General features: G+C 36.4%; 3 protein-coding genes across 3 annotated transcripts; 1 reads left to right on the top strand and 2 right to left on the bottom strand.

The window, feature by feature from the left end:
- The first annotated feature begins 37 nt into the window (after positions 1 to 37).
- Positions 38 to 2593, top strand: LOC137009663 (C-signal-like). Its single transcript, XM_067372073.1, has 6 exons — positions 38 to 178; positions 257 to 311; positions 414 to 601; positions 695 to 856; positions 1181 to 1291; positions 2401 to 2593. The coding sequence occupies exons 1-6, from the start codon at positions 38 to 40 to the stop codon at positions 2512 to 2514; spliced, it is 771 nt and encodes a 256-aa protein (XP_067228174.1). The 3' UTR covers positions 2515 to 2593.
- Positions 2594 to 4639: 2046 nt separating this feature from the next.
- Positions 4640 to 10550, bottom strand: trim35-12 (tripartite motif containing 35-12). The gene is made up of 6 exons (XM_067372032.1): positions 10017 to 10550; positions 7416 to 7511; positions 7088 to 7318; positions 6978 to 7000; positions 6772 to 6890; positions 4640 to 5394 (listed from the first exon to the last, which is right to left on the bottom strand). Exons 1-6 carry the CDS (start codon positions 10548 to 10550, stop codon positions 4835 to 4837), a joined length of 1563 nt encoding a protein of 520 aa, XP_067228133.1. The 3' UTR covers positions 4640 to 4834.
- Positions 10551 to 13546: 2996 nt separating this feature from the next.
- On the bottom strand, positions 13547 to 21811 carry gipc1 (GIPC PDZ domain containing family, member 1). Its single transcript, XM_067372021.1, has 7 exons — positions 21650 to 21811; positions 18832 to 19272; positions 18571 to 18756; positions 17073 to 17253; positions 16880 to 16986; positions 16002 to 16083; positions 13547 to 15925 (listed from the first exon to the last, which is right to left on the bottom strand). The coding sequence occupies exons 2-7, from the start codon at positions 19129 to 19131 to the stop codon at positions 15774 to 15776; spliced, it is 1008 nt and encodes a 335-aa protein (XP_067228122.1). The 5' UTR covers positions 19132 to 19272; positions 21650 to 21811; the 3' UTR covers positions 13547 to 15773.
- Positions 21812 to 24199: the final 2388 nt, after the last annotated feature.

Below are 24199 nucleotides of genomic sequence, written 5' to 3'. Positions count from 1 at the left end.
AGATTGGATGATAGAACCAGACTGATCGTCTTTGGACATGGCGACATTAAAGGCTTGCAGCGCTCTCGTGACCGGGGCCAACCGAGGCTTGGGTCTAGAAATGGTCAAGCAACTCCTGGAGGCCCATTGCTCCAAAATTTTTGCTGCATGTCGTGACCCAGATGGGACAAATTCTGAGGTGAGTATTCAAGAGCTCAAGACAGAAGACAGCTAAAGATATCTGTAATTTATCATTTGTAATATTTTTCTGATTCAGGCACTGAGACAACTGGCCAAAGAGCATCCTGGTGTCATCACCCTTGTGCAGCTTGGTAAATGTGCATTCTTCTTTTAGACTACGTTTTACATTTCAAAATAAGTTGTATTTTGAGGTTAGAATTTAACAACTGCTATATTTTTTCTGCCAATATTAGATGTTGCTGATCCAAACAGTATCAAAGAATCTGCCAAGAAAGTGGGTTCTCTACTGGGTAAGAATGGTTTGAACCTGATCATAAATAATGCTGCAGTGTTGCCACAAAAAACCATGTGGACCACCACTGTTGAGGACATGATCCACGCCTTCAACACCAACGTGATAGGACCTTTATTTGTCATTAGGGTAATGAAAGTGTTTTTGGGAGCAAGACGAATTCAAAACAAGACTTGAATTCTTGCAATATCTAAACACTTGGTGGTGAACGTCTTTAATCAGGAGTACCTGCCGTATCTGCAAGCAGCAGCTAAAGCTAGTGGCAAACCAGGGATGTCCTGTGATAAAGCAGCTGTGATCAACATCTTCACAGATTCATCATCTATGGGCATCATGCTATCATCGCCAGAGCCATTCCCACTTTTCCCATACAGTATCAGCAAGGTATGCAGCAAGCAATCAGCAAGGTATTCTCTCTTGAGACAGGCAGGAAATGTGGTCTGAAATCAGATCTATTTCGAAATGTGTTTTTTTCTCTTTTGTCCATTCAGGAAACTAAATATACATAATAATACAATAATGAATAGTAATTGTGCAAATTCATAACTGACTACTGTACTGTCTGAACAGTACACTGTCCTGTGTTTGTTATGACACTGGTACAAACACTGTCTCAACTGATTTGAATCTGAAATCAAATTAGAAGTGGTTGCAGTGTGAACAAACTTAAGTGTGAATAAAATTTGTCATGCATCTATTTTCTTTCAGGCAGGTCTTAACATGTTGACCGTGTACACTGCTAGGGACTTAAAGGCAGATGAGATCCTCTGCATTTCCCTTCACCCAGGATGGGTGAACACAGACATGGGGGGAGATCAGGTAGATCTGGATTCAGTAATAATTCACTTTCCTAGATTCGCTGGAACAGGTTTTGTTTTTTTGTTTTTTCAAATTAAACTTTGAAATTAACTAATATTCCATTTAAATATTAATATGTTCCTCTTGAATCAAAACCTAGTAAGTAGATTGAGGTGTCTCAGAAGTACATTTGCCCCCAGTTTCACAGACAAGGCTTAAACTAGTCCCAGACTAAGGGTGTACTCACACTAGGTGCTCTGAACTGTGCCCAAGTGTGTTTGACCCTCAAAGCCCGGTTCTTTTGACAAGTGTGTCCTGGTGCGGTTCGTTTCGACGGCAAACATCTTTATTACTACTCTGATAGTACACTTATCAATTCATGTAATTAATTTGAGTGTATTTCAGTTAATATCGTGTCTGATTCTCATCTTATTGAACAGAAATTGTAGTTTGCGAGTAAAGCTGCAAATTCCTCCATTAACGCCAGCTGCTGTAATAATCCTCTGATACGTACAAGTCAAAATCGCTGCGCGGCATAAATGATAAATATATTAAGCAGTATCTGTGCATTTCTTCCTGTTTTCTTCCATTCAAAAAGTTGCATCGTATATGACGTAAGCGTGCTCCGGCCTGGAACGTTAAGTGCAGTGTGAGTGCAGGCCACCGGGGGAGTGGGGAGGGGGGACAGTTACGCTCGGGCTCGGTTCAAGGCAAACATGCCTGTAAGTACACCCTAAGATGTATGTTTGAGCTGTTTTAACTGAAAGCAACTTGTACTGACATATCTTAAAATATATCTGTGCCATTGTTTTGTCTCAAGATGCTTTTTTTCTAAATCACGTTTATAAAAGTTACTTAAATGTCCTAATTGAACTAAGATCTAATGTAAGCCCTGTCTGTGAAACCAGGCCATGAAGTGTTAAAATTGAAATTTTGTTCATAATCAGCTCTTATAAGGAATTTAAAAACCAGTATAATTCTTCAACGTTAATATTCATCATTAAAATGATCCTAGAGTCTCTCAGAAACCAAACAACACGAGGCTTAAAGATTACAAAAGCACACAGATGGTCTCTGTTTGACAGCATTGCACTATTTTAATTGCTTGTTATTCTCTGCTTGTCCACCAGGCCCCTATCAACACCAGACAAAGTGTGGAGGGGATACTGAGTGTCATTGGCAGCCTTACTGAGAAGCAGCATGGTGGATTCTTGGACTACACTGGAGAAACGGTGCCCTGGTAAACCAGAAGCACAAAGCAGAGGAAGGTCACCAAAGGGCTAATCCAGATACGCTGTATTACCTATCATAAATAATGTGATAAGCACTGCCATTAACTTTTACGACAGACAAATGAAAACTTCATTTTCTAGTGTGTCCATTACAATAAAACTAACTAAACAAACAATACTGCAATATTGTCATTTTTTCCAAACTTTATAATTTGTCATTCACCATTTTGGAAAAAAACACCAATGCTTCACATATTTAGTATTTAATGTTGTATTTTCTGGTAGCATCTCTATGCTACTACATGCACCTCAGCAAACAATATGGGATCTACCTTATAGACACAATAATTTATTTTACATTTTGATAAAAAAACAAAACAAAAAAAATTTCAATTTCATAAATTATTACATACATCTACTGGGTTTACCAAGCTTATATAAGACTTGAACTAAACGTAGCATTGTGAAAAGCACAATGAATACAACTGACTTTTCTGATTTGACTTTTTTTTACATAGTGACATTTATATATGAGGTAAATGTAAATATCAGTAAATTATACAAACATATAATACATAAAACTACCAATCAATGGTTTGCACACATTTGACTACATTTCTCATGAGCTTCAAAACCTGTTATCTAAAGTCTTATGCTTAAAATTAGTTTTGCAGGTCAGGAATTTTTGTATTTTACTTTTTTTACTCTGTTTTGCTTTTATGACGACATGTTTGGGAATTGTGGGTATATGTGGCAGAGACACTTTAGAAGAAAAAGAAGTTATGTGTTCTGCCTAAGAATATGAGGCTAGCCGTTGTTGAGTGGACACTGATAATGGGGACTTCAGTTCTGAGAAGTAACTGATAAATCAGTTTTGGTTAGTTTGTGCCATGAACGTAATCAACATGGGTTGACAACTACTATATGAAGAGTGGGCATGCTTATTTTTGCTCGGTCTCTCCAAGAAATTTTGAAGAGTCTGTCTTTACTGCTGCAGCATTCAAGGGTAAAAGCCTAAACTGGAGGAAAATCATCATGATTCGCCTCAGTGAGGATAATACACTCTTAAAAATAAGGTTCCAAAATAAATAATCATTTTGGTTCCCCAAAGAATTTTCCAGTGAACAATTCTTAAAAGAACCATGTTTTTGTGCAACATTTTACAAACCTAAAGAAAATTTTGTCATTTTGGTCTGGTTTATTCTTGTTTGGAGGCAGAGCCAGTTGCGTTTAGTCGGCGTTTACAGTCAAAATCATATAGTGTGTTCAAATCAGTCTTAGAATGATTTAGCTAATCGTTAAGTGTGTCGTTTCGACCTAACTTTGGCCGTTCACTCTTCTGTGTGTGTGTTTGCGTGTTGTGTTTGGGTTAGCACACAGTTCATGCTTATATTGGCCGTCTGCTTTCTTCTTGTCTCGTGCTATGTAGACACGCAGTCGGTGAGAGCTTGCATTGGCTGCATGTTTGCGTCTTGTTTTGTTTGAGCACATGGTTTTTGATTGTGTTTGTTGACCATGTGCTCTTGTTTTTATGTTTGGTGTGAGCACATGGCTTGTCATTCGTTTATTGTCTAACCCCGCCCTTCTTGTTATCTGATTATTGGTTCATTTGCCCTGTCTGTCCTCTCTCGTTACCTGCTTTATTTGCTCTCCTATTTATTTGTGTTTGCAGTCCTGTGCCAGTGCGTCATCATAGTACATACCAATCATGTCTATCCCTGCTAAGCCTTGTCCTGTCGCCATTGTTTGTTTTTGTTTTTATTAACAAATAAAAAGCCTGTTCTCTGCATCGAGTCCTCATCTCATCCCTTCACCCAACCCTGACACCTTTTTTTTTTCCACTACATATAACCTTTTGTGCAATGGAAGAATTCCATGGAATTTAAAGATTCTTCATGGAAGCATCAATGCCAATAAAGAACCTTTGTTTTTAAGAGTGTAGATAAGAGATTCTATTACATCAGAAAATGAGTCTCACCAGGTAATTTATTGGACAGCTCTGACGCAAAAGAAAATGACATGACTGACAAATATAAACTGTGCAAATGGTTCAAATTAAAAATGCATTTTGATTCCCAAAATGGACAATTTGGATTAGTTGGTTTCAAGCATACATGTGAATATGCATCCCAGAACGCACCTCATGAACTTCACTGAGTTCACTGAGAAGGTCCATGCAAAGTCAAATAAAAAGATTGGTGTTATTTTATGATTTAATTTTATTCCAAAATCTGAAAAATATTAGATTAAATAGTAAATGTTTCCAAACCTTTGACTGGTGCTGTATAACTGGAGTACAAATACACAAATAAAGCTGCCGTACAGCTAACTGTCACCAGGAGGCACTGTTCCATACTGCCACTCTCACAGGGCAGATCTTCAACGGCCCTGGATTGTTTCCATTTATATTTGCCCCCGGACAGAAAAAAGGGAACATCCTCTCAGTAAAGTGGTCATTAAATGTGTAGATGGGTGTGACGTCCACTGAGTCAAAGAAGCTGACCTCTCCAGCATCATAGTCGATCTTCACTCGGACCCTTTCCAGGTGTCCCTTCAGCTTGAGCGGTGTGTGGGGGGTGGTCATGGCCGTGTACTTCCCATCAGAGAGAGCGATGGTCCAGAATCCTCCTTCTGGACAGCCAGAGATTTTGCCCTTCCTGGCTATGGATTCTTTAACCACACCTATTACCCAGTCATTATTTTGGCCCACCTCCACCTCCCAGGAATGGCATCCGGAGGTGAAACCCTTGGAGCCCAGTACAAAAACAAAGTGGTCGAAGCGCTCAGGGTTATCAGGCAGCTCTTTTATCACCCCCGTGTTGGACACACTTGTTAGATTCTTGCTTAGAGACAAACAGGGGTAGGCTGTGTTGGGGTCCAGCGTCACTGGAGCTAAGGGGTGGAAAAAGTGGGAAGACATTATAACAAAGTGTTTAAAAAAAGAGTTGAATTCAATGTCATTCAAGTGTGTAACTTTTTTTTTTTTTTTAAATGGGTCAATGAAGTGACGGGTCATTTTTTTGGCCTTAATAATAATAAAAAACAAAGATATGACATCCAAAGTATGTAAGGTAGTACAACTAGATCTCTTTTATTGAATCCAAAAGGTTTTAATTATATTTTGCTACATATAAAGGTTTTTTAAAGATTTTGAAGTGTCAAAAGGTCATTCGGTTTAACCGTCCAAATGCCAATACAGCCATTTCATTTGTGATTAAAATATCTTAAACTGTATTAAATGTATATATATTTTTATTCTGGCATGATTTTATAACATCATATATCAACATAGTGCAAAATGGTATTAAAATTATGTGTAGAAGTTGTTGCTTTGTAATGAGAAAGAATGAGCGTTAAAAATGAATTTAATTGATGTCATTCGGAGTAACCAATATAAAGGGAACATTTTGGATCAAGTCATGCGGTCAGTATCATGTGACAGGATGTGACATCACTCAGACACCTGCAAAGGACCACATGGTCATGAAGCAAAGTAACTAACTCCCTTTTAACTATTTGAAAAATTCATGATTTCACTTGCTCATACACGTTACACGAAACATCAGGTCATTCGGTACAACCGCTATAAATCATGGAAAATTTTGTAATATTTTACTAAATATAAAATGTTTGATTTTCCTTTTGCTAGCTAGTTAGCTAACTAGCTATATATCAGCCTGTTAGCATTGTTTGAAAATATCGTTATTCATTATAACAAAAGTGACTTTCTTTAAACCAAATGACTTTTTTGGTGACAAATTTTGTCCATATTGTAAAAAATGACAAAAGAGGTGTTAATTGATTATAAAAACCACATAATTTTATTGTTAACATTTAATAAAACTTCAAAATGTATTAATCCCCATTATGTTTTTTTAAACATTTAAACAAATCTTATTCATCAGTGACCCAAATACTATCTGCAACTAGCCATTTGTAGTTTTTTGGCATTTGTTTGAACATCCTCACACAGTAATATTGGCTTAACAAATGGCATGAGTTTTGTATTTGTTTTTTGTTCCATATTTCCCAGAATGCTCTAATTTAGTTCAAAGTGGAGTCAAACAACATGAAGCAGATTTACTAGATGGAAAACATGTTTTTCTCCCTTTGACTTTCTTTGAACTGCAGTAATTTTCTCTTCCTGCCCTTCCTTTTGAACCTGAGCTGTTCAATTCAAATTCCAACTCATGAATATAAAGGAAACCTATTCTGAAATCCTGAATGTTTACACAAACTCATCCAGCTCTATAGTAACTGAACACTCACTGCATTCCACCAGACTCTGCATTTTTTCCCACACTCTGAACTTCAGGGAGGTGATGTGCTCCGCAACATCGATTAGAGATTCAGGGACGGCTTCTGGCTCGTGAAACGTTATCTGAGCTCTGTAATAACATTAAGTCAGGTTAGTTGTGATGGATTATATGCAAACAAATCAATCAAATACTTTCAAATGTGCAGTGCAGAATTACCTCATCTTGACATTCTTGTAGTTCTGTGGGAAAAAGTAAAACCAGTTACTTGTGCTAATGTTTGTGCAAAATTGATAAGATTAGTTAACAATCCAAATACAGCAGGTTACCTGTAAAAAGAGGCTGTCGTCACTAGCAATCTCATTTTCAATGGCCATGACAGCCTGAGAAAACGTGAGTATATCACGAGTGATTATGTCAGTTTTTTTCTTCATCGTCTGTTTCTTTGCCTCTTCTTCTTCTCCCAGAAGAGCAATCCTAGCAGCTTCCTCCTTCAAAAGAAATTGTTGAAGCTCTGCAAACTCCTCGTGAATTTGTTTCTCTGTCTGTTGTCTTTGGTTCTATGAGAACATTAAAAGGTAATGCAATGAGTAATGCAGGTATCTGTTGATGTGTATCATATGATGTTTGTAAGTCTGGAACGTGCTCTGCTGATACCTTGATGTGGACGGTTATGTCATCACATTCTTGTTTGGCCTCATAGAGGCATCTAAGACTTCTCTTAAGTGGGATGACAATCTGCCGCATTTCCTCCTGGAGAAGAGAAATGTACATTTCACTCTAATTTACAGTATCTCTTTATGCCCCGGTTTACACCCGGTATTAAAATGTGTTTTGGTAGATCGGTTTACAAGTAGACGAGGGAGACGCATACTTGTCTACACCTGGTGTTGTAATCCATCTCACTTGTAAATGATCTTTCAATGTAATGGACGAAATAAGCTCACGCAATTTACATATGAACGCAACTGGAGATGAAGGAAAAACATACAGAGAGCAGACGCTTTTGTCTGACAGCTGCAAGACCAGCCAAACGCTGTCATTGGGTTTGAAATCAGGAATGGTGAGAGAACATTGTGCTTGGTACATTTTTTACCTTCAAACCAAACTTCGGTCTACACAGCCAACATGTTTAAATCCCATCTGGCTAGCACGCTTCCGATAATGTTTCCGCATTAGGCGATCTTTTGCGGCTGTTCAAATTGCATTGGACCACACAAGTGTTTACATTACAAAAGCTATCTGGTCGAATGCATTTTCGACTACCTCTGGAAGTGGTTGAAAAAGGACAAGTTGAAAATGTTTTAGACCCTGTTTACACCTGTATTTACATCATCTGTCATGATCAAATCGACCAATACGCATCTTAATAAAAGGTATAAGCAGGTACTAGGACAGTTTGTTAACTTTTTTTTTTTAAACTGATTAAATATTCAAGAAAAACGCATATTCACTATTTGTCATTTTACTGCTCAAAACTGTAATGACTTCACTTTTAAAATTCCTGGATATTATCAAGTTTTCTCTGATTGTGAAAAATTACTCACATTTTCTCAAAAAAAAAAAAAGCATCATAACGCATACGTTGTGTTCGTCAACAACATATGCGCAAGTGTTCATGAGAGCATCATGCGTTTTGTGTTCACGCGAGAACTTACATTGTTGCGTGAACATGCTTTGGATATTATTTTGTAAATAAAGTGGCAAATTATGGGGTTTTTTTTGGTTGTTGCTCAAACAAAGCCCTTGCTTTGCTTCATAAAATTGAGGTTAAACCACTGGAGTCACATGGATTACTTTAATGATGTCTTTCCTACCTTTCTGGACCTTGAAAGTAGTAGTTGCATTGGAGCTCTATGGAGGGACAGAAACCTCATCAAAAAGATCTTAATTTGTGCTCCATAGATGAACAAAGGATTTACCGATATGGAACAACATGAGGGAGAGTAATTAAAGGGTTAGTTCACCCAAAAATGAAAATTATTTAATTTATTACTCACCCTCATGTTGCTCCACACCCGTAAGACTTTCGTTCATCTTCAGAACTCAAATTTAGATATTTTTGATAAAATCCGTTGGCTCAGTGAGGCCTTCATTGCCAGCAAGATAATTAACACTTTCAGATGGACAGAAAGGTACTAAAGACATATTTAAAACAGTTTATGTGACTACAGTGGTTCAACTTTATTATTAAGTGACGAGAATACTTTTTGTATTTTTGCAAAACAAAATAATGACTTTTCAACAATATCTAGATGGGTGATTTCAAAACACTGCTTCATGAAGCTTTACGAATCTTTTGTTTCGAATCAGCGGTTCGGAGCGTGTATCAAACTGCCAAAATCACATGAACTACTGAAATATCGAAACTCTTATGACGTAACGAAACCTTATTTACTGAAATCACGTGACTTTGGCGCTCCGAACCACTGATTCGAAACAAAAGATTCGTAAAGCTTCAAAGCAGTGTTTTGAAATCGGCCATCACTAGATATTGTTGAAAACTTGCTATTTTGGGGTTTTTTTTGGCAACAAAAAGTATTCTCGTCGCTTTATAATATTAAGGTTGATCCACTGTTTTTTTAGTAGCTTTCTGGGCATCTGAAAGTGTAAATTATCTTGCTGTCCATAGAGGCTTCACTGAGCCATCAGATTTTATCAAAAATATCTTAATTTGTGTTCTGAAGATGAACAAAAGTCTTACAGGTTAAGAACGACATGAGGGTGAGTAATTAATGATATTATTTTCATTTTTGGGTAAACTAACCCTTTAATGACAGAATTTTCAACTAACTCTTTAATATATTTTCAATTAAGGCAAGGTAATCTGAACCTACCATTGACATTTAACATGTACTTACTATAGATTAACGGTTAGGGTTAGTTACTTGTAATTATGCAGAATTTACTGTTAGGAAGTACATGTAGTAATGTGTAACTACGTCACTTTTTAAGTAGTGTTTCCAAAAAAACTATTAACAATTAAGCACATTTTCCCCAAAATTCTCATTATATAATGTGAAAACTATATTATTATTTATTATTATATTAAGATATATTAAATTACATTCATAAATTCTGATTGTGCTGCCTTTAATTGTATTTCAGTAATTAGAATTGAGAATGACCATTACAAAAACCTCAAAAAAAAAAAAAAAAAAATTGATAAAAGTTTTTCTAAACTCTGACAAAAAAACCCAAAAAAAACAAGTAAAACAAATGCTTAAACCTAAGAAATATTCTTAGAAATATTATCACCTTGAGATCGTTTGCTGCCTCTTCCAAAGGACACACACTGTGGCCTTGATGTTTCTTAGACGTTTGACAAACACAGCAGAGAACTTCTTCATCATTTTGGCAGAACAATTTGAGTCCCTCCCCGTGAGTAGCACAAAGAGCCTCCGGTTTGGACGTCCCGTTGGCTAAAACTGAGCCGGCTCTCGCAGACCCTTGTCTTTTCTGCTCCTGTAAGATGGCATCGCACACGTTCTTCAGAGCCAGACTCACGGTGGGCTCCGTCAGAGAGCTCTTCCTCCTGCAAACTGGACATTCCCTCTTGGCCGCCTTTCTGTTCCAGAACTGCTGAAGGCAGGCACGGCAGAAACTGTGGCTGCACTTCAGGACCACGGGGTCGGTGAAGATCTCGCAGCAGACCGGACAAGAGAGCTCATCCTCCAAAGGCGACTTCGATTGAGACGACGAAGCTCTGGGGCGAAGAACTGTGATGTTTTTAAGGGATGGAAGGGTGTTCGCTCTTCCAGGTTGAGAGGAAGCCCTCGGTCGTAAGGGCATGGCTGTCTGGAGTTGCTGAAGTGAAGTCCACTCGCTTTTGATGTGAAAACTTGATGAGCCCAAGCTACACCTGCAGTGTTTGTTGCCACTCTTTCAGCAAGGTCACAAAACTCCCAACAAGCACCCACACGTCTCAAGAGCAAGGCCGTCCTTCGCCAAATAATGACCTTTTATAGTACTGTGACAATCCTTAAATTGCCATCATAAAATTCTCAGAAGTCAGTCTTTGACCACACCTTGTCCACTTTATTTTTTTCCGCCTTTTGTTTTTACAGTAGGCTAATATTTGGTCTTGGTTCATTACTGGATCAACTGGTGCTCAAGGGGAAAACAACCACTGATCCATGAAATGTTTGGTGTAAGCATTATTGTTTTGGGAACTCAGAGGCAGTGTGAGAGGTTGCACGAGAGCAAACACTTTGCAAAGGCTGCAGGGACATTTACGCAAAGTAGCTTATGTGGAAATCTTTTTTTTTTATGGGGATAACTTAAAGGGTTAGTCCACCCAAAAATAAAAATTCTGTCATTACTCACCCTCATGCCGTTCCACACCCGTAAGACCTTTGTTCATCTTCAGAACACAAATTAAGATCTTTTTGATGAAATCCGAGAGGTGGCTAACTCGTCCATAGCAATTTAACCGCCACTTTCAAGGTCCAGATAGGGAATAAAGACATTGTTAAAACAGTCAACGTGACTGCAGTGGTTCAACCTTAATTTTATGAAGCGACGAGAATACTTTGTGCACAAAAACAAAGCCGGCCAATAACGAGTTGGCAAATTTGTTGAGTAAAGTTGTTATTTTCAACGTGATCTCATGAGAATACGTGTGTATTTTTACGTAAATTGTGGTTCTACCACACGTACATTTACTTACATTTTCATACACACAAAAACGTACAGCATTGACATATTTATAGCACTAAAATGTAAAAATACTCACATAGGCTATTAACAGCAAAAAAAACCCTAAATAATGTAACGTAAAGTGTGCATGCATATGAATTCCCATATTAAAATCGTCTAAATTATTGAAGTCCAATTTATTGAAAGCGGTTTACTCATCTTCTTAATATGAAATAACATTTCTGTTCGTGACTTGTGCTGCAAACTCTTTTCGGAGGATTACATAATGTTAAACGAGACTACAATTTGAAACCTTAAAATGAATACAATTTCTGTAATTGTTTAACCATTTTTTAATATTTAGTTTGTTTGCTGTGCGATTTTCTCCTATGCAGTGACTGACAATACAACCATAAGATAAACCAAAACACAACATCAATTTACAAATCACATCCATTTTATTTGATTGCTGTACTCCATATCTTTAGAATCCATGTTTGTAAGGAACAGATCCAAATTCAGCCCTTTATCCATCGATCTTCATCTTCATTCTAAGCAGCAGCGACCGGCAGAGTCAAAGCCCGCGCTCGTTATGATTCAAATTTGAAAGTAGCGCCACCTTCGAGAAGCGTTACGACATTGTTTACGGCACTGATATCGATCGCTCATTGGTTCTCATCTGCTTCGTGACAGATTGCGGCATGCCGTTTTTCAGTGGACTGAAATTTTAAACGAGTATCGCGCGTTCATGGAGAGAAGACAGATTCATAATTTCACGGATTAATAAATCAAATTCTGCTCTGTAGACTATAAAAACTAATACTGCCAGAGAGGACAGTCATCATCATTTGAACTACTTTTGGTACCACTTTTGACGTTTTAAGAAATTGTTATGGGTAGGTTTAGGGGTAGGTGTATGATTAGTGGCTCAAAATATCGTTTTAATGTTATATTTTTTAGTAAAATTGATATTTTCATACACATTTCTGTCCATTATGTTTTATTCTTTTAACATTCTGTATAAAATGGGTATGTTTAGGTTCGGGGTGGGGTTTAATGATCTTACATTTATCTACAAAATGATAAAAGGGAAAATATACATATATTTTTATGACATGAAAGATTTGTAAATATTTTAAGTTTTTTCCTTGTAAAAACATACGTATTTTTATGTTTTAGTGCGATAATTACGTCAAAATTGAACGTTTTAGCACCTTTCTAAACGTACAAAAATTTACGTTTTGTGTCTTTGAAAGTTACGTATTACGACATATTAACAATGAGACCAGGCTGTTATTTTTGTTTTGTTTTTGCGCACAAAAAGTATTCTCGTCACTTCACAACATTAAGGTTGAACCACTGTAGTCACATCGACTATTTTAATGATGTCTTTATTACCTTTCTTGATCTTGTAAGTGGTGGTTAAATTGCGGTCTATGGACGAGTTGGAGAGCTCTTGGATTTCTTTAAAAATATCTTAATTTGTGTTCTGAAGATGAATGAAGGTCTTACAGGTGTGGAACAACATGAGGGTGAGTAATTAATGACAGAATTTTCATTTTTGGGTGAACTAACCCATTAAGTATAACTTGGGTAAAGTTGGTTTTATATTTTGTGGCACATTCGGACATCCGTATTCAATAACCTTGTTAATCACACTACATTGGACATTCAGTGGACATTCACAAGTAAATATGCCATTAAAACAATACTTGCCTATTTTGATCGACTGTGAAAAATGTTGTAAGTTGACAATCGTTCTTTGTCAATATCATGTCACTGCTTAAAATTCGCAAACATTAATTTATTGTACATTTATTGGAAAGTCTGAATTTATCAGAAGTCCAAATGTGCGAATATAAAACCAACTTTACCCAACTTTAAGAATACTATACTAACAAGTCTTGTATTATATTTTCAGTGCAGGTCACTAATTTCCCTATATGGCTGCATTGGTAATGCAAACGTAAAGAATGGAAATATGCCCTTGGTGAGGTTGTTCAGCCAAGGAGAACGAACCCAGTGTTTCAATGAACAACCGTAAGACACAAAAACACCTCCTGCTTCCAGAACACAAAAACAATCACACAAATCATTTTGTTTATTTTAATACTGTTGAGAAATAATTCTAACAAATAACAATTTGGTGCAATAGCATTTCTGTCAATGGAAAAAAAAAAAAATGTAACATATATAAGACTTATATGATTATTGCCATTTGAAGGTAGTCTGAGTGTCACATGAATCCACCAAAACCATTACATCATCAGTGTAAACTATTCATTTTTAAAGACAACATATCTAAATATGTTCAAAAAGAACTGAATGGAAAAAAAAGTGTCCAAAGTAAATCAACCACAAGAGCGCTGTGTTCAAGCTACACTGATATAGCTTTACAGTATGTAAAAAGTAACACCTAAACATTTATTTTATTTTTTTTTTCTTCTTTTTATACATTTTTGCTCTGGTCCTTTAAACATTACCTTATATCCCCCTTTAAGAAATGGCGACTGGCTAAATAATAATACAAAAAGAAATATAAAGTTTAAAGTTGTAACCATCACATGATCAGTACTTTACATTTTAAACATGCTCTGATGGTACAGATGTAGAAATACTACAGTGTTGAACAGCCTGGTTAAGAGTAATAATCATCTCTGAGTTCCACTAACTCTAGAAATCATCATGTGCTCAGTGTCTGACGTCCGTGTTTGGTCATATGTGCAGTACTACTGTCAGTATCTTGGGAATGCTACTGTAGTGTAATTTCCGTAAACACATCAACACTATATAACACTTAAATCAATGCCATCCACAGCCTCTACCTTCCAATCAGTGCTTTAATATTCACTTACAAGTAGGGCTGGGCGATATATAGCAAATATTCACAATATACTCACAATAATTCTGCTGGCAGGCAGTATAAAATTAAGCAACATACAGAGTTTATGAGTCATTAAACTTGGCATTGGCTCGCAAAACTTTTGTGAGGGAAAAAATATGAGATTTTTATTTCAATGCTTTTGTGTTATGTTCACTCTCAAAACTTTTGCTTTCTCTCGAAATAGTACTGTGTTCCCCTAAGAAACTTTATGTTTGCTTGCAAAAGCACTGACTTTTGTTGACTTCCTCCCATCTCATATTATTTCCATCACAAACGTTTTGCGAGAAAAACGTTTCTCAGGAGAATGCAATAGCTTTTCCAAGCGAACACAAAAGCATTGCGAATTGAAAAATAATTTTTTCCTCCCATCCCATGTCCCTTTAGAAGATCCAAAACTATTAATTTACATAAATCAATAAAAAAATTCACTTACATCCTCGTGACATAAAATATATGTAGGTAAATATAGTTGTTTATTACTATGTACTGGTTATATTTGTGCATGAAGATGAAAATGAATCTTCATTATGTTCATTTTGTTCAAATCAGTCTGGACAACTTGATTGATTCTTTATGCATAAACATTTTAAATCTGTTTGGCTACTATGACGGTTGGTGTGAAATTTGTCATATCGCCCAGCCCAACTTTTAATCCCTTCATAATTCCTCTATCAATCCTGAAAAGGATATTTTATAATACTTTATGATACTTGCTAATACTGATTTTTTAAAAAAAAGATCTCCTTATGTTTGGCATTAGGTGGTAGTTGACCACACTACTAAAATGAAAACCGATGTTTTATTTCTTCCCTGTTTCTTTTACTCTTTTAAAATAAGAGCTAAGCCACAGAACTGGAAATGTAAAGCACTAGAGGTCATTCGGAAATAGTTAATTGCAACAACTTCTAAGCCACTTGAAATCCTTAATATAAGAGAGGACAAGAGTACATAACAAGACAGCACATGCTTTAGGGAATCATTATAGTGTTGATAAGACAAATGCTCCATGATTCTGCCACGGGACGGGTCAGATCCACACCAGTGCAGACCATCATTGCCTTGATCTCTGCACTGTATGTCCTGTGATCTGTGCCGTGCAATTTATACAGCGTCGGGCAACACAGTGCAAGTGAAAGTCACAGTATGTAACAGAGAAACCTCACAGGGATACCAGACATGGTTCCTGGAGTAAACGCCTTGCAAATTCAATGAGTCTCAGCATCTTTTGCTTGATATCCGACTAAATAAGACATATAAGTGATTAGGCTCAACCTAGTCAAATCTGAATACAATTTTAAATCTTTTAAAAATGCATTCAATATAGTGTCCTGATAACATCTGCATCTTAAAAAAAAGTGGAGTTAGAGGCCTACATACAAGTGTTTCCAGCGTTCTTAAAAATCATCCCAGCATTTGCTCCCAAAAAGAACAAAATTAAAATAGTGTTCCTAAAGGACTGTTTTCTAGAATTACCATTTTAGCCTTTTCTAGAATTACACACGACCGACCTTTGCATCGCCTATGGCACCCCACACATCAAACACAAACTCATCTGGAAATGCAAAATCGCCCAGATTCTCATCCAAAGCTTCAGCAAACTCATCCGGGTTCTTCTTGTCCTTGCCGAGCTCAACCATTGTGGCAGCTGTGAATGAGTGTGGGAGTTAGAAACGCCACTTACAAAAAAAAAAAAAAAAAATGGAATACGCAAGATAACATACCGAGTTCACTGTCTCTAATACCCATGTAGCTCTCCAACAGATCATCCACTTTCTCAATAGCTTTTTCTTCAAATGCCGACGGCTGCAACACAAAGAAAGAATGAATAAAAAGATTACCTTGCTTACCTGAAAAGCTAACATTGATTAGTTATTTTTGCAGTGCAAATGTCTAAAAATCAAGATACTCAAAAAGCAAAATGACAAGATAAAATGAAACAGACCATTATCAAGTGACTTTATGATTAAGACATGAACAAATATCTTCCAAAGGGCTCAGAAAAGTCATCATAATTCAGAGGGAAAACAAGTTTTCATGCACCACTGACAGATATTTGTTTTTGTTTCAGGTGTAAACTCACTTAATATTGTCCGGTTTCTCCGAAAACAAGACTTCATATCATTTTGCATGTATTGTGTATTGATTTAAGAACATTGAGATATTTGAATTGAAAAACAAGACAAAAATACGGAGGAATTTTTTTTTTTTTTTTTTATTGCAGTGCATGCAACATTTAATGCCATGACTTTATGAATTTATAGACTTTATGCTTTGATTCAAGACTTTAATTTGTGGAAGGGCAAATTAATACTTTAAGACCCTGTGAAAAAGCCTTCTAAATAAGTGCAAACTGTGAAATTGTCATTTCTCAATTAGGAAGATTTAATGAAATCTAGGTCGTTGATAATTATATTATTGATTGATAATTATGTTATGCTTTGCAATATATTAAACTGCAGTGTGTATCATACTGCAAAACCTTTCTCCAAGCAGACAAAAGCAAACTCATATTTGCTGACTCACTGTTTAGTGACCCATGAACTGAACTGATCTGAGATCATTATACCCCTGAGCAAGGCATTTAACCCAGCAGTCATACCAGTTCCTCTACGGTGGCTGGGCCTTTAGATCTCAGGCGCAGGGTTCCTCTGCCTGTTCCTAACTGTGCAGAGCCCGACCTGCTTCCTGACCGCTGACTGATCATGTCTAAAAAAAAAAGAAGGTCAAAATCATCATATCAAATTCACTGTGGCCATCAATGTCAGCTACACAGTATGTTCAAAATCTCTTACCAAATGCCTTCATAGGCTCCACCAGCTTCAGGACAAAGGTTTTCCCTTTAGGCAGTTCCTTCAGCATTTTGGCAACCTCATAATGGCGACAGCCAATGAGGATCTGCCCGTTGATCGACTCGATCATGTCGCCCACATTGATGACCTGGATCTGATGAATAATACTGCCTTCTCTTATTCTCTGCAAAGGAAACAGATGATTTGAATAAGTATGTTGTGATATACAATACTGTTTTACAATTACTGATTCTTTTATGTTTTTGAAAGAAATCTCTTATGTTCACCAAGACTGAATGTTTTGGATGAAAAGGCAGTAAAGAAACAGTAATAAATATTACAATTTAAAATATCTATTTAAAAAAATATATATAATAAGCTACATTTATATAGCGTTATTCTGGATAATATGTTTTAAAAGGGTGATATGAAGAATTTTCATGCATTAATGACTTTTTATTGCCAATGTGTGAACAGCTTGTAGAGAAACTTAAAAAAATGAGACCTTCCCCGACGTCCTAGATCGTCTATGAAAGTGTTTGAAAGACTCTGTTTACCTGGGGTTTGACCCAATGTAAACTATTTCAAGTGTGAAAACCACTTTAGTTTTAGATATCAAAAACATGAACTTACTCGCATCTTTAAAGGGGTCCTTGATTTTGATTTCACTTTTTTTAACTTTAGTTAGTGTGTAATGTTGCCATTTAAGCAAAAACAACATCTGCAAAGTTATGACGCTCAAAGTTCAAAGCAAAGTGAGATATTTTCTTTTACAGAAATTGCTTTTTAAGGACTACAATGAGCTTCTTCCCGGCCTTCTTAGTGACATAAAATTATTATTTTTTTTTTTTTAAATTTACGTAAACCCTGCCCCTGGGAACACTCAACAAAGGGGATGAGGCCATGTTGGGCTGCTTTAGAGAAGAGGAAGAGTTGTTGTAGTAGAGTGTTGTTGACATGCCGTCATTTTGACTGCTTCACAAATGAGGGTCAATTTAACGCTGGATTTGCACAAAAGATTAACATGACGGCACATGCTAGTCGATGAGTTTAATCAACACGGCAACTACATAAATTTATCAAGTAATCATTCAGAAATGTCCAGTTTCATTCTAAAAGTTGTAACTTCTTCTTGAGTCTCTCCATCAACGTTGACTCCGGTTTGAACAATATAAGGCTGAACACCGTTACTGAGAATCTTCATTTTGGCTGCGTGAGATTGTCCAGCTTTGTTGTTGTTGAGCAATCGAAGCGTGAGCTGTTAAATCTCCACCCTATTCTGGAAAGCAGGCAGGAAGCAGCAGCTCATTTGCATTTAAAGGGACACAAAATAGGGGCTCACACCCAAATAGGGGCAAATTTGACAAGCTATAATAAATGATCTGTGGGGTATTTTGAGCTGAAACTTGAGATACATTCTAGGGACACCAGAGACTTATATTACATGTTGTGAAAAGGAGAATAATAGTCCCCCTTTAAAATCCTTTATCATTTCTCTCACCTTAATGAAAGCATAGCCAGCTCCATTATCAGTGATGGTGAGCCCCAGTGCATCCTCTCCTTTAAAGACATCCACTTCTTTCCTCTGACCCTTCACATGAGCGAATATAAAGTCCTCCAGCCCGATCTGGCCACCCAAAAGTTTGTCCATATCCACTTTGTGAGTATTCAGTGTGCAAAACATCACCTGGGAAATGAAGTAGGCATTTAGTCAGCATAATCAACAAGGCTTGCTTACAAAGCAAAGAGAAATGCCCCTCACCTCTGTTGGAAGAATCCCAAAGGCCTCTCCTATCTTGGCATAGAGCTCACGTACATTGCTGAAGCCCTCAATGCGACCCGTGGGGCTGCCGTGAGCCAGCTGGGTGTGGAAGATCAGGCGAGGTCGCAAGCTGGTGGGTGGAGGTGGTAAGCCCTCATGGGCAGCTCCTTCACCCAGGCTGACCCTGCCTCCATCCAGGCCATCCAACCCTGGGACGTTCAGTCCAGCCCGGATCGGCTCGGCCTCCTCGTTCTCCACCAGCGGAGACGCTTTCTTTCTGCGTCCCAATCCAAGTGGCATTTTGGGTGCTGCTGCCTTTGTTTATTGTACAGGCACAAAGTTTTAATACAAAGGGGTCTTTGCACCTCCTTTAATGAAGTTCGTTATGTGCCCAAATCAAAGGAGAAAGTCTCTCGACCCATTCAAAGGAAATCTCCAGACCTGTGACGCAAAGAGAAACAAACTGAGATGGAGAAAAGATACATTTGTAACAAATTTAAAGGATTCAATCACTTCAGAATTAAAATTTCCTGATAATTTACTCACCCCCATGTCATTTAAAATGATTGTCTTTTTCTTCAGTCAGAAAGAAATTAAGGTTTTCGAGGAAAACATTCCAGGATTATTCTCCTTATAGTGGACTTCACTGGGGTTCAACGTGTTGAAGGTCAAAATTAGTTTCAGTGCAGCTTCAAAGAGCTCTAATGCGATCCCAGACGAGGAATAAGGGTCTTATCTAGTGAAACGATCGGTCATTTTCTTATAAAAAAATAAAAAGAATATACTTTTTAACCAGAAATGCTCATCTTGCACTGCTCTTCGACGTACCACACATGACGTATTCATGTTGGAAAGGTCATGTGAAATGTAGGTGGAAGTACCGACGAGCATTTGTGGTTAAAAAGTACACTACCGGTCAAAAGTTTGGAAACATTACAAGTTTTAATGTTTTTGAACAAAGTCTCTTATGCTCATTAAGGCTTTATTTCATAATAAATACAGAAAAAACAATAATATTGTGAAATATTATTACAATTTAAAATTATGGTTTTCTATTTTAATATAGTTTAAAATATAATTTATTTCTGAATTTTCAGCATCATTACTCCAGTCTCACGTGTCACATGATCCTTCAGAAATCATTCTAATATGAGGATTTGATAGTTATTATCAATGTTGGAAACTGCTTAAATTTTTTTGGAACCGGTGATACTTTTTTCAGGATTCATTGATGAATAAAAAGTTCAAAAGAACAGCATTTATTCAAAATATAAATCTTTTCTAACAATATAAATCTTTACTACCACTTTTTATCAATTTAACACATCTGTGCTGAATTAAAGTATTAATTTATTTTTTTAAAAAAGAAAAAGAAAGAAAATTACTGAGCCCAAACTTTTGAACGGTAGTGTATATTGTTACAAAATATCTCTATTTTAAATAAATGCAGATTTTTAATTCATCAAAGAATCCTGAAAAAGTATCACAGGTTTAAAAAAAAATGTTAAGCAGCACAACTGTTTCCAACATTGATTATAAATCTTCATATCAGAATGATTTCTGAAGGATCATGTGACATTGAAGACGGAGTAATGATGCTGAACATTCAGCTTTGATCACAGGAATAAATTACATTTGATATATTTTAATATCAAAACAGAAAATCATAATTTTAAGTTGTAATAATATTTCACAATATTGTTTTTTCTGTTTTTATTATGAAATAAATGCAGCCTAAATGAGCATAAGATAACATTAAAAAATGTTTCCAAACTTTTGACCGTTACTGTATATAAATATTTATTTTTTCTTAGAAAATGACCAATCGTTTCACTAGATAAGACCCTTATTCCTTGTCTGGGATCATGTAGAGCCCTTTGAAACTGCACTGAACCTTCAACCCATTGATCCCCATTGAAGTCCACTATAAGGAGACTAATCCTGGAATGTTTTCCTCGAAAACCTTCATTTCTTTCCGACCGAAGAAAGAAAGATATTAACATCTTGGACAACAAGGGGGTGAGTAAATTATCAGGAAATTTGAATATACAAGCAAAAAAAAAAAAAAAGAAGTAAATGTAATTTAATTTAAGACTTAGTTTGGGGGGAAATGATATATAATACACTGGTTTCATACAACTAAATGCAAGTAACACTTAATAAAGTAAAAAAAAAAAAAAGGAAGTACTAATTTTATCATTATTTGATGAATAAATGTCAATGTATTTTCTATCCTTTATTTTTAAATTCCTACATCAAAACATTCTCACAATATACATTTAGATTTTACACTATGTTATGCATTCATATATCTTTTACTTGAATTCTCAATTCCCTGTTATTTCCTGGTATTTTCTATGACTGTGGGAACTCAAAATAGGGTTGTACTGATACAATCATACATCAAGACGTTTCTCCAAAACGATATGGACGACATCTAGGTCGTCTTTATAAAACATTAATCACAACTTAGATTTAAAAAATGTATATTTGTAGCAAATTTAATATACAATTTAAAAAAAAAAGAAAAAAAAAGTTTTGTTTAAATTTTCATTTTAATTAGGGGGAAATTATACGTCTAAACTACACAGGATTCATTCAACCAAAAACAAGAAGAAAGTATCTGGTTCTCTCCTGTTTCCTCAAACCGTTATCTGACTAAATAATGAACTCAGTTAATTAAAAAAAAATCACTTTCATGCGTTTAAGTGTCAGGATTAAAGCAGTCTGTTGTGTTTCTATTTATAGACTGAAGCTAAAGCAGCTAACAGTAATGTGAGGTAGCATGTTAGCACCCTCTAAACATAACGACACTTACCAAACTAACACTGACAGTGAGGCAACCATGAACCGCCGGGACGTCGGACTTATAATACATTCATTGCAAAAGATGATTGCTGAGGAGGGTTAAAGCGGGGTTTAGGGAGTATGTTCTGATATGTGAAAGGAAGGCGGATATCACATCACTCAACAGAACCTGCAGTTCTTCCTCTATCGAGACACTGAACAGCAGCACAGCTCAAACACGTGCGCGCTGCTGCCACCTATAGGTGTGATGCGGTTATAACATCAACCGCTTTTTTTTTTTTTAGAAATAAAAGCTATATCTGACCACTAGTGTACCCAAAGTACACCCAGTGAAGCCCATGGACCCCTGAGCACATATGCAGTGCACAGCAGCGCCCCTTGATGGCAAGATTGAGAAGTGGATAAACCTGCAGATTAAGGTTTTGTGATAAAAGTGGTATATAAAAATAGTACTTTAATAATTTCATTCATGTTTAAAGTCACCATGAAACTTGACAGTTATTTTTTATGCAATTGTAGTATAAATCATTTATTTTTTAAATTCATGTTCCATCATAATCTAATCTTAATCAAACTAACTTCCCTCTCTTGCAACAACATCTCTTCTCCGACGACGTGTTTACTTGGCGCAAGGGCGGGAGAACCTGTCGCTCACATGAGAAAGACCAATAGCAGACCACAAGCATCCGCAAAGACCCGCCCCCTCTAGTTGCTATTTCCAGCAAGCCGTGGATTCGACGTTATGATTGGTTAGATTGCCTGTCAATCAAGCTCCCAGCGAAGGGTCAATTAACTCACAATGGACAAAATCAACCCCGCCTTAGTTTTGCTTGTTCGAGATGTCATCATTTCATTTTTGTAGGCAAAACTCGGAAGCGAGTTAGCATTTTAGGACTTCCGGTTCCATCACCCTGAAGTCAATGGGTTTTTTTGAATGGGTTTTTGCTAAATTGCCTGAAATAAGGTCTGTGGTTAACAAAGCCTCTAAATATTTTCACGTTTTGATCTTTGACATAAAAAAACACCAGTTATAACCCGCTCGTGATTTTATTAAACCTTTATTGTGTCTTAAAAACGGCAGTTGCTAACAAATTGTTAAAAGGGATTACTTCCTTTGGCGGGGACTTTAAACGTCATCATTAAAAACGGGACATTTGGACAGCATTGTCATAAGCTCTGTGTTTAATAAAGGGTTATTTTTTGCGATTTCCAAAGGTCTATGGGAAAAATTAATAGGCTTTTGATCGAGGGAACCCGTGCGCCGCTAACTTCCGGGTTGGCCTACAAAAACACGTTATCTCTGAGGTACTCTATTGGGGAAAAGACTATCGCAACTTCTGTTTCATGCCAATTTATTTATTTATTTTTTAAACAAGGTTCCCGCACATTAGCTACTCTTTAATAATCGTGCAAATTCTAAGAGAACGGGAAGTCCACTCCAATGAAAACAAAAACGTTGGAATCGCTTTCAGAACTATTTTTCCAGCTTATAAACAATAACTACATGACAACCAGTCACAATTCACCTGACTTTAAACTGAGCACGAGCATCTAATACGACAGACAACAAAACTGCAGCGGGCATTTAAAATGAACAGGATGCGTGCTTGTGTGTGGATGCTAATACTCCTCATTTTTGGGGTAAATATGTCTTTTAAATACTTTAGAGCAGAGGAGAACTAGGAAAAAAATATAATAAATAAATTGTCCGATAATTTTAATACTTTTACTCGTAACCTTTCTAGAGTTAACAACATTGTAGGGTTAGTTCACTCAAAAATGAAAATTCTGTCATTAATTACTCACCCTCATGTCGTTGTAAACCCGTAAGACCTTCGTTAATCTTCAGAACACAAATTAAGATATTTTTGATGAAATCCGAAATTTGACTCATCCATAGACAATATAATCAACAAGGTACTAAAGACATTGTTAAAAAAGTCGACATGACTGCAGTGGTTCAACCTTAATTTTATGAAACAACGAGAATACTTTTTGGGCGTAAAACAAAATAAAAATAAGGACTTTATTCAACAATCTCTTCTGTTCTGTGTCATTCTCATATGTTGTTTACATTCAGCGCTTCCAGGTTCTACGTCACAACAGCAGCACATTATTGGCGTCAGCATCACACGCATGCAATTTTGGACATTTGGACGTAAACACGGAAGCCTTCACTGTGCTTACTGCGTCAATCCGCGTAAGGATAATGACAGGGAAGAGAAGTACGGAAGAGGATTAGGGCCAATAAAAAAAATAAAACCATCTCGAGATTAAAGTTGTTAAATCATGAGAAAAAACACGTTAAATTACGAGAAAAAAGTCATTAAATTACGAGAACAAATTCGTTAAATTATGAGAAAAATGTCGTTAAATTTCGAGAAAAAAGTCTAGATAAAATGTTGAGAATAAAGTCATTATGTTATGAGAAAAAAGTCTTTATAAAACATTAATCACACCTTAGATTTAAAAAAATGTATATTTGTAGCAAATTTAATATACAATGAAAAAAAGAAAAAGTTTTGTTTAAATTTTCATTTTAATTAGGGGGAAATTTTAC

The sequence above is a fragment of the Chanodichthys erythropterus genome, chromosome 3, assembly GCF_024489055.1.
Source record: "Chanodichthys erythropterus isolate Z2021 chromosome 3, ASM2448905v1, whole genome shotgun sequence".
Classification (NCBI taxonomy): Eukaryota; Metazoa; Chordata; class Actinopteri; order Cypriniformes; family Xenocyprididae; genus Chanodichthys; species Chanodichthys erythropterus.
Note: the sequence above shows the minus strand (reverse complement) of the source record. Positions and strands in the feature narration are given on the sequence as shown.